Source organism: Sinocyclocheilus anshuiensis, unplaced genomic scaffold (assembly GCF_001515605.1).
Source record: "Sinocyclocheilus anshuiensis isolate Anshui unplaced genomic scaffold, SAMN03320099.WGS_v1.1 scaffold50, whole genome shotgun sequence".
Taxonomy (NCBI): Eukaryota; Metazoa; Chordata; class Actinopteri; order Cypriniformes; family Cyprinidae; genus Sinocyclocheilus; species Sinocyclocheilus anshuiensis.
This window is the reverse complement of record NW_015542382.1, coordinates 2,346,780-2,358,092: the sequence shown is the minus strand read 5'-3', so window position 1 is coordinate 2,358,092 and position 11,313 is coordinate 2,346,780. Positions and strand designations below refer to the sequence as shown.

At 36.2% G+C, this 11,313-nt stretch overlaps 2 protein-coding genes across 2 annotated transcripts in view; both read left to right on the top strand.

Moving 5' to 3' along the window:
• The first annotated feature begins 6,013 nt into the window (after positions 1-6,013).
• Positions 6,014-7,492, top strand: LOC107692689 (eukaryotic translation initiation factor 3 subunit F-like). The gene is made up of 5 exons (XM_016491853.1): positions 6,014-6,160; positions 6,344-6,414; positions 6,714-6,831; positions 7,252-7,291; positions 7,378-7,492. Exons 1-5 carry the CDS (start codon positions 6,049-6,051, stop codon positions 7,490-7,492), a joined length of 456 nt encoding a protein of 151 aa, XP_016347339.1. The 5' UTR covers positions 6,014-6,048.
• A 350-nt stretch (positions 7,493-7,842) lies between these two features.
• Positions 7,843-11,313, top strand: part of LOC107692630 (palmitoyltransferase ZDHHC3) — a 5,972-nt gene continuing 2,501 nt past the window's right edge. The window contains exons 1-6 of the mRNA XM_016491788.1: positions 7,843-8,013; positions 8,793-8,881; positions 9,783-9,856; positions 10,026-10,138; positions 10,286-10,347; positions 10,674-10,794. Coding sequence (XP_016347274.1) covers positions 7,889-8,013; positions 8,793-8,881; positions 9,783-9,856; positions 10,026-10,138; positions 10,286-10,347; positions 10,674-10,794 — 584 coding nt within the window. The 5' untranslated portion in view covers positions 7,843-7,888. The remainder of the gene's footprint in view (positions 8,014-8,792; positions 8,882-9,782; positions 9,857-10,025; positions 10,139-10,285; positions 10,348-10,673; positions 10,795-11,313) is intronic.

Sequence of the window (11,313 nt, the reverse complement as noted above, 5' to 3'; positions counted from 1 at the left end):
CTATAGAAAATCATTATAAATAAAACACGTAATGTAGCTTAATGGACAAAGACAATGATATAAAAGAGCTGTAGACAGTTTATTCTATATGGAAAAACGCTTAACACGAAACTGTGCGTGTTGCATTTATTCTGGGCTCACCTGCTTGCCTGTATATGAGTTATGTAGGCTATATTTTAATAATCAAGAGCATTGAGTTTGGTCTTTATCATCTTAGTCCATTATGCCACATTATGCCACGTTTTGTGGTTAGAGGAAAATACTATATACATATTCATTATATTAATGAACTGTATATTGAATTTGATATTTTAATAGCATCTTACATTAAGCCATGTTAAGTGTTTGTTTTTCTACAGGAGGAAAATGCTTAACGAGAGACTTTGCGCATTGCGTTCATATTCTGCTGTTCTGTGGCCACAGATTTACGGGTCTTGTCTTTTTCTTGCAGGACCCTGTACGTTATAGTACTAAATTAGTTTTAATCGTTTAATCACCACAGCGTCTTGTCTCCATTGGCAACACACACGATTTGTGCCGATTGCAAGTGACGTCGCAGGTATCGGAGCGTGCAAGTGGCGATTGCAAGTGACATTGTAATTTAGTTTCTTTTTTCTTGTCTTCACCACCTGGCTATTGTTGTAAAACGTTGAGCGATTCAAACAAAAAGTAATCAATAAATAGAACAAAATAAAAACAAATAAAAGACTGCAAGTGACGTAGCTAGCGGAAGTGCAAGTGTCTGAGAGTGCAAGCCTGAGAATGCACGTCTGAGAGTGCAAGCGCCAAGCTGCAGCCAGACCCTTCTCGACATTTCTGAATCAAATCAAACATTTTTGTGTTTTTATTGTGGCTTAAAGTAACTACATACTGAAATCAGGTTCAATAAAAGTGAGAAAATCATTCAAAAAAGTGGTTTGCCAAAATATTTTTCTTGCAATGTCTTTTTTTTTTCTAAAAAAAACAAAACATATATACATTTTTCGTTATTAATAAAATATTGTTAATTTTATAAAATGTGTGTATGCCAGTCAAGCAACTGCCATAAGATAAATGGGAATGCTAGTGGATAACTTTCACCAGAAATTAAGGACTAACTTGAGTATAACCAACAAGCCATTTTGTGACAAGAAAACTGTAAAACAGGAAACGATATTACAGATGAATGTAATTTGGCACAAATTATCTCAGCTAACAGGGAACATTCTCAGAAATTTGTTCTAGCAAAGTTCACTCAAAGAAATAAGCATTCTTCCAGTAATGTTAATAGAATGATTGTTCGAAGTTATCTGTTCTTTAATAACATTCTATACTATTTAAAAATCAATAACATTTTAGTTGGACATTGGTTAACTTTTTTCAACTTTAATACTTAAAATACTTTCAAAGGTAACTTTCCCATAATGTTTGCAAAATGGTCAAATGGAACATTCATATAACCAAGAAAAAACGTTTTTTAAAAAAGCTGGATGTTTTGCATGTTAAGAGAACATTCAGGAATAATGTTTTCATAACTTAACGGGAACGTTAGAAAAGCGTTCTTTCAACATATATATATTTTTTTTATCTGGGACTGCCCTACAACAACATATTCAGATCATTTGAGGTTTCTGCTATCCTAATATGTTAATAGCAGACCAGTAATAATAATAAAAAAAAAAAAACATCTAGTCTACAACAACAACAAAATCTACCTTCTCAAATATTCACATCTGTCATAACTCAGGTAAAGCTACAGATAAGCATTCAGCTAAGGAAGCAGTGGAGCATGATGAGAACATTGGCTTAAAACAAGATAACAGTAAAACGGTCTGATATGGATTTTGACCAGCTGGACTTCTTATTATTCTATAATTTGTTTGGATGCTGGTCTCTGCAAAACACATCTTTGCATAATTTACTATGATATTTTCCCTAGACACTTGGTGGATGTATCAGTAGGCGGTCTGCGATGGCCTTATTATTATACTAATCAAAGTTGCAAGCCTTCCCTGCTTAGTAAATTAGACTGTGCGACCACATTCGCTCACTCATCAGTGTTGTCCTTGAGAGCAGGGGAAATTTTTAAGAGGCTATGCATCCTTCAATAGTTCTCTTGTGGAGAAAATGTATGTTTGTTGTGGCCTGAGTATCAATGTGCCAATAAGAGCTAAGGCACTGATCAAAAGCATGAATGAGACATTCAGTGCCATTAAAAATGCATTAGGGCCAATCTGTGAACCAGCAGGGATTTCTGGACTGTCTCTAGGCTGCCAATAGGTAGCTGGGCACTTAGTTCATGAAACTGAAAATCGATAATTGGCTCTGACGTGAGTGACAATGACCATTCTTATCAGTTTTTTGGCTTGGTGATCGGCAGATTGCCCTTTTCAGACTTACAGCGGTTATAGTGATAACAGTGCAATGCATTTATAAAATGATGTTTATTGCGTAGGCCTACATCAAAAATGTTCCAAAGTGTTTGCTTTAGCGTAACCATGACAACATGGGGCATACTTCCTGTAAGCTTTGCTGATCGCAACGAGTTTAAAATTGTTTGAAGCTGGCAGGTGTCATAAAGTTATAATCACAAAAGCAGCAGTCCATATTTTGCATTGAAACTCATATGAAAAATGATTTAGGATTTTCTTTGAAACAATTTTCATTCAGAAACATGAGGGAGAGTATGATGACAGAATTTTAGTTTTGAGTGAACTATCGCTTTAAGTTACCAAATGCACATCTGCAATATCTTTGACTTTTGAAAGTTTGATCAGTTTTACTCTCAAAATCAAAGTATGGTGGTGGATGTCTGTTTGGGGTCAATGGCCCTCTATTGGCTATACATTTTGTCCATCCTAGACTGTGATGTTTGACACACACTTAACTTTCAACACACGTTTGCCACTATTATGGCTCTCAGACATTAAGAGGATGACTCAGCTAAATGAGAAAAAGAGGCGACAGTATGCAGTGAAGCACATTAACAGACAGCAACACTGTTTTGTGTGAAAAGAGGTGTGAAGTGTGTATGCGCTATATGGAGTTTCTTGTTTTTCATTTATATTGCGCTGGGAACATATTTTTCAAAAGTAATTCTTTTCTTTCTGTGTAAAACTTTACTAATTAGGAAAACTACTGTAATGTGAACATAAATCATTGGAAAAAGACTAAATATATTTTTAACAAAGTATTGATCTATATACTGCATGCATGAAGAGACACAACAAAACATTCTAAAATATATTGCATATTTTTTAACAAAATTAGAAAAGAGATTTATGCTGTGAACTGTTAAATTAATAACAATATAGCCTATAGCCTAATAAATGTTTCCAAGATAATAAATTGCGTTAGAAGTACGCAGCAACGACTTCACTAGCAGAGAGATGATGATGGAGTTTCTGTGTTTCTGCTACTTAAACAAGTTTTTAAAACCTTTTGGAAATGAGCTGAGCTGTGATGTGTGAAATCTGGAGACAGATAATTGGATCAGTAGTCATCAGACTGACATAACTCTGCGTGATTTATCAGATCCCACAAGAACACATATCTTCTGAGACGTGATATGACCCAAAGAAGCTGAAACTGTAGAATAACAGGCAGCTGACAATGCAAAATGACACACTGCAATGCAGGATAGAGGCTGTGCCACATTTAAGGTTTTGCTGTCTATTTGAGAGAAACAAATGAGTTAAGGACTGTAGTTTGAAATAGTGACAATAAAATAAAAAGATCAATAATTATGAGGCATTTCAGCCCTTAAAAATGAAAAGATTAACCCTTATGGAACACGAATATGGTCACTATCCCGTGTCCTCTGTAAACAGTAGCCCTAATTACAAAGTTAATACCATTTATGGAGTGCGGTGGTTTCAAGGAGCATCAACTGGCATTGTAAAACCACTGGAATAAATTGTTCTGAGGTTTATGCATTTTTGATGGGCACAGAAGTTTAATTACAGTTCTATTATTTAATATGGCATGTATAATGAAATACTGGGAACTGAATCATTTTACTAATAAACCCATGGACACTCATAGCTATAAATAAAAAATAATGCATGCTAAAAAATAATTGCCAAAATTCTCCAGATTCAGGTCAATCAAGTATTACAAATGTTTTCAACCACCAAACAAAATAATTTCTTATTTGAATTTAGGGTTAAAATTAAAAAATTTGACTAAATATTTCAATGATATGCAATTTGATGATGATTGACCCCCAGGTGATGTCAGCCAATAGTGAGCTAAACTAACCATCAAATGAACCAATGTGACTAGCAGGTATTAACCAACGGCACAGCAAGCTAGATTTTAGGTTTTTATATTATGCACTTTTCTGTATGAGTGATTTGACACTGCTTTGGGGAATGAACACATTTTGTTGAGAACCAAGAGGGAGTTTTGATAGCTAAGACTGCCGTGCATTTCCGCTGCCTTGCGGCATAATTTCATTGCATTGACTTTTGACTGACCAGAGGCAGCAAAATTTGCATAGCTTCATATTTAAAGCTGCTGTAAGCCATTTCTGCCCCATTGATGGCAAAAAAAAAGGAATCTGAATAAAATAATGAGTGTTCACAAACAGGTAGCCCGTACAAAAATTCAAAACAACTCCTTAAATTCTTCGGCCAGGAGTCCCGCCCCAAACTTACGCAATTGGCAGAGCCTCCTCTAAGATTTCTGATTGGCTAATACGTGTGGCTGCAGTCACAGAGACAAGGGCCCTGTTTCAATAAGGAGGTTCAACCAACTCTGAGTTAAAAATTTAACTCTGAGTTGACTTACCCTGAGATTGGAAACTCTGGGTTTTTGGTTTAATTACAGCTGACTTGAGTTAGTTCATTCAACTCTGCTGATTGTAAAAAGTCATGATCAATGGAGCTCCTAAAATTACGATTCACCACATATTTCCGAGTCAACGCGTAGGTTTAATTCTTAATCACTGTTATAATATTAGAGGTGAAAACTGGCAGTATGGCAAGTTATTGAACTAATAATCATTTTCACAGGCCAAAAAAAAAAAAAAAAAAAAGAATGTGGCAGCAGCTAAAAATTAAGTATGAAAACGTAATTCAATCAGGTAAAGCTTTAAACATAAAAGGTTCATGGATATAGGCTACATGACTTTACAAACATTTGACATTAAATCAATATAATTCAGTGTCTATTTCAGTGTGCAGCTTGTATAATGTATAATGTATGTATAAAAACTATTTTGTGTATTTTTCTTATGTATAAAAAAACATAATAACCATTACAGACATTATCATTAAATACACTTTTAACCCCCTTTGAAACCGATGCATTTTTAAAAAATACTTTTTGTATTAAAAATACTTAACCTCTGGGAAGTTTACGTTTTAATTAGGTGGGTCTGATTAAGCTAGGAAAACTGGGCAGAAAAAATAATGAACTTTCGCCACCTGCTGGGCATATTGTACAGTCACACATCTACCACCACCTCGCTGATAGACTAGCTGAATGTAAATACCTTTTCAACTGGATGGGCTGTGCAGAATTCTAAAGAGAGACTCACCTTTATCGGACTAATTTAATCTAAACATCATGTAGTCAAATATTACATAAATACATTGGCAACTGACGTTGTTTTTACACATTTTCACATTTTTCCAATTTTCAAAATGTTCACCTGTCACTGAATTCAATGTACTATTGTCTTAGTATTTGATCGTTGCCTCTTTTGCAATGACAACAGCACTTATGCTGACTTGAATTTAGCAAGTTTATGCTAAACCACATGATCCATGTTATGCAGCATGATGCTCCAATGAGCATCTTGTGCTTCACTGCAGTCAAGGGCCTTTGAAGAAGTTCACATGATAATGATTATGTGTTTGATTTGTGACCTAGAAATAGAGGAAATGTTTTTGAAATTTAAGAACTTTCTGTTTATTTTTAGAAATAATTGTTGCTAATGTGGTCTCAAACTGTTTTTGTCAGCCACCTACATCCGCTAGGGGGCAGCAGCATGAATCCCATGGAGACCTGCGCTCTCTCTCTTCTTCTCTGTTTATCATCATCCTTCACTTCCTCTACGAAGTCATGGCGGTCCACGGCCCGGTCGTGAAAATCCACCCAGTGGTTTTGGCATCGATTGTAGACTCATACGAGCGCAGGAATGAGGGAGCGAGTCGCGTGATCGGAACATTACTAGGTGGGTCCTTTATTTTCTCTGAGTGAAGTCCGAGACAGTCGCGTTTAATAAAGACAACAGAAGCGTCGTTTTGTCTTACGAAGCATGTGTTGTAGTAGAGCAGGATGGCTGAAGAGGATGAGAAAGCGCATCTGCACTAGATTTAAAGAGCACCACTTAACTGGTTTAATTTGTGTCACACAGGAACAACAGACAAGCATTCAGTTGAAGTCACCAACTGCTTCTCTGTTCCTCACAATGAGTCTGAAGATGAGGTGAGACAAACAGCATCATCTCATTTTCCCGTTAACGTACTATGAGGTATTCGTGGTGTACCATAGTATCTGTGGTATATGCCGTTTACCTGAATGATTACTTTACACTTACTAAACATTTCTAGAAATTACCATGGGACCACCATATTTTTGGATATGTACTATCAAATTATTGGATGTACTTTGGAGTTCCACCTTGTAAATATAACGGTACATGAATTTCAAAAACATGATCCTTCAAAGAAAAAGTGAACAACACAAAAGTGACCTCATCCTTGCTTACAATATCTATATCATAGGTGGCTGTTGACATGGAGTTCGCCAAGAACATGTACGAGCTCCATAAGAAGGTTTCGCCAAGTGAAGTCATTATTGGATGGTATGTGGCCACTTATGCTAAGGAATTCAAACAATTTAGTTGGTCTCAGATTAATTTCATAACATAGATAATATAGTGAATTAAAACCATAAAATGCATTATTGTTACTTGAAATAAAATAAACATTAAATGAAATAAAAATTATTTCAGTTTTCAAGTGAATGTTTTCATTTTCATTTCATAGAACTTGATGCACTAACATAACTCAAATTGAAATATGAATTAGTAAAAAGAATATAGACAAAGAACTAATAGAATTGACAAAAAAAAAAAAACTTAAACTAGCTAAAACTTAAAATAAAATGGCAATAAAAAACTAATTCAAAATATTTAGCAAAACTGCAATAATGTCTCAATGATACTAAATAACACTTCAACAGTAGAAAGGCTTTAAGTATTTTGCCAGTCACTATGGTGATACTGTTGTCTTAGTTCACCCAAAATCTAAAATTTACTCCACCTCAGGCCATCCAAAGATGTAGACCGTGCCTATGTCAGGTAAGATCATCTAGACAAAGGTAGATTATTTCTTGCTGCTCTCCTCTGCCGCACTAGCAGTGTTTATTTGTTGTTTGTGTTGTTAGTTCCCAGATGGGCGTTCCGGGCAAGACGGTTGGTGTCATGTTCACCCCATTGACAGTCAAGTACATTTACTATGACACAGAGCGCATTGGAGGTCAGACATTTTTACACTTATAAACATTTTTGTGGATTATTCATTCTAAATTGAATGGCACTACTGGTTTACACAATATTTTGGATTGGATTTCAGTGAAGCACGGTTCTGTGATCAGTAGTAAATCTCCATCCGAAGGCCAGAGGGCGCTCTCGTGCTGAAACCCCAAATACGCCTAGCAGAAGAAACCCAGCTGTTGCTGAATAAGCAGAAGATTTAAATGCTTTCGTTGATTCAGCGTGACTAATAAATCCACGACTACGGCAATATATGGTTTATTATATCATGTTTTGACAAGAAGTATTAGCAGACACCAGACAAAAACACAAACGTTCACAGAACGCGGGCGACGGACACGACGAGAAGATACTTAACGCTCGTCCTTTTATGACGTCATCGGGAAGACCGCAGATGGAAAGATGGCTGCGTTTCGCTGTCGGCGAGACCCGTGCGGCTTTATTTGTCTCATTTTAACTTATTTCAGCGTCTTTTACGCCGACTATGTTGTGATTCAGTATGTCCTGCTCCCCGCGTATTCTGGAAGGTGAGTACCGTATGAACGAGGGTTTAAAGAGCCAGCGTTTGGTTCACGTAACAGCGCCCGTGATCTCATGAGATCATCGCTTTCTAACGGTTCCTTTTTCGAATCACCCATAGCAACAGCCGTTCAAAAGCAGACTGCTTGCTGAATGTTATCAGCGTTCTGAGGTGTTTTCCCGCGAACTGTGTTTACAGTGTTTGCAACTAGTACCAGCATCGTTGTCACTGCGGTAGAACAGCATTCAACGTGTGTTTCCTACACTTTCAGTCTGTTACACTATGTGGTCTAAGGTTTCAGGGTATCTCACATGAAATTAACAAGCTTTCATACCTTATACTGTAATATATTATTATATACCGCGCTCTCGCTCTTTTAATTTTTTTGAAATCATTTTTTGGACGTGTACTGTGGTATTGTTTGAAGTACTTGGAAGTAAAATGTGTATAGAGTTTATATCATTCCGTTCTCCATGAAACCGTAACATGTCTCACAACTTTATTTGGACATTAACTTTTAAAATAGCAACCTCTTATAATTTATCAGGCTATCACTAGGAAGAGTTTTTATGAGAAAAAAAAACCCCGCTTGTGCTTTTATATATTTGTTATTATAACCAGTATGGCAACACTATCACACATAATGTAAAGAAATTGTTTGGGGTTTATTGGCCATTTTCCTTAATTTCAGTCCTGTTAAGTAGCTGGCAACAAATGACTACTGCATTGAATACATATGTGAGATGCAAAATATAATGTTTATCTATTTTCTCTGTTTGTGTTTAGTGTATGGTGCACTCTCCATGGAGCTGTGTTTAATATTATTTTATTGCTGTTGCTGGCGTGCCATTCAAAAGCAGTGTTCTCTGATCCTGGTGAGTGCTCTTATTTCATGGAACAATCTCGTTTTCTCAGAGTTTCATATATTGTAGACTGATTGTGTTTTAACCCTATGAAGTCTAATGTGTCATATTTGATACATGAATTTTCAAATCCTCTAAATTCAGCATGATCAAAACTTGGCTAAAAATTGTTGTACACAATCTACTACATGCCTTCTGTCCTCTGCTTGATAGCTTATACTTTTTTGGAAGTAAAGGGCTTGTTAGTAATTGTACAACTTCACACGTCTTTTTGTTGCAAAATACTTAATGATTTTTATTAAGTTAAAGTAAGAATACTTTTATATTGTAAGTATTTTAAGATGAAATCATGTTCAAATGCAAGTATTAAATATCATACAACAGGCTTTTGAGGAATGTTGTATTGCTTTGCATTATATGTTTTGCCCCCCACAATAAAAACTACAGAGCTTTGGTCATAAAACAAAACATTTAAATTTCATCATACTAAGATTATTGGGAGATATAAAGTGACAACTCATAATTATATGCATTTTATGTCAGTTGGACTGTTATAAAGATCTAATTGATTTAAGGTATCATAATTTCATCTTACTTTTTGGCTATAAATAACATCTGAACCCATTTGCTCAGTTTAGGCCTTTAAATGAAAGTTTTTTTTGTTTGTTTTTTCTCAAGAATGAGCTCTATACTCCCACTATGTCATACTATATGGACCATACTTTCCTGTTATTAAATATGATACAAAACATAACACACATATGCAAACTTCTACATTTTATGTTAGAATTTGTCTTGTTTAATGAACTGACTCAAAAAATGGGATTTCTCTGACTATCATTTCATATGTCAGGCTTTACACAGGGTCAAAAAGGCTATCAATGTAAATTTGTACCATTTATTATTATTACAGGTATGGTTCCTCTACCTGAGACAGCCATTGACTTCTCAGACTTGAGGTCCCAGTCCAACCGTCTGAATGACAGAGTGAGTGTTGCTGGTCTTTGTACTCCTGTAACAGTGTTTATTATGTAGTTATTATGTTGATTTAATAGTGGTTCACATAGTGTGTATATTCTGTTTACTGGCTTTAGATCTTATTTCACAGTGCATTTGCTCTCTGACATGTCTTTAATCTTTGTGTTGCTCTCATCAGGGCTGTGAGGGCTGGACAGTGTGCAGTCGCTGTGAGACGTATCGGCCTCCTCGAGCCCATCACTGCAGAGTTTGTCAGCGCTGCATCAGGAGAATGGACCATCACTGCCCATGGTGAATCTCTCATCATTTTCCATTAGCCAATGTTGTCAAATTGAATATATTTTCATGTAACCGGGTGTATTTAAAGTAGAATAAGAGTTTGCAATATAATGTTTTGTTTTTGCAGTCTTTCTGATAAATGTGTTTGCTCTTTTATAGGATCAATAACTGTGTTGGAGAACTCAATCAGAAATACTTCATTCAGTTCCTCTTCTACACAGGTAAGTTTTAAAAGAATAGTTCATCCAAAAGCCACTCCAAACCTGTATACCTTTTTTTTCTTCTGTGGGACACAAGAGATGATATTTTGAAGAATATTAATAACCAAATAGTATAAGGGTTCCCTTTAACTTCCATTGTATTTTTATCCTTACTATTGAAGTCAGTGGGACCCAAAACTGTTTGGAACAACATGAAATTATGATAGAATTTTCATTTTTGGGTTAACTTTCCCTTAATGAAAACACATGTAAAGAAATTCAGTGTTGGATTCCATGTTTTCCATTCGTCTCCACTAAATCCATGTGGTTTCTGTATGACATTGTAGGCATGGCCAGCTTGTATTCCATGGCGCTGGTGGTGTCAGCATGGGTGTGGAGAATAAGGAGCGAAAGAGAGGGAGATGAAGATAAAGAAGGAGAAGAAGCTCCCAGCAAACATCTCATTGTGTAAGTCACCAATACATGTATAAGTCCTGTATATGTTCGTATAAATTGTATAACGATTATCAATATTGTTTAAAGGGGTCATATGATGCTTTTTTAAAGATCATTATTTTGTGTATTTGGTGTTACAGAATATGTTGACATGCTTTAATGTTCAAAAAACACATTCTTTTTCAAATACTGTACATTATTGTAGGTCCTCTATGCCCCGCCTCTCTCAAACGCTTCGTTTTCTACAAAGTCCCTCCTTCCGATAAGCGCAGTCTGCTCTGATTGGCCAGCTGACCCAGTGCATTGTGATTGGCCGAACACCGCAAGCACTCGTCGGAAATGTAACGCCCCTTACCATAATCGCAAGCTTCATCTTTCAAAATAAATGTAAAGACAGAGCCCGAAAGGGGAACAGAGTCGCGTGACAGACACAGTGATGAAGCTGGTCTCTCTCGCTCTCTCTCTCTCTCACACGCACACACACGCACGCACGCACGCACACACGATGCGCAAAACTCCGCATTTGAACAG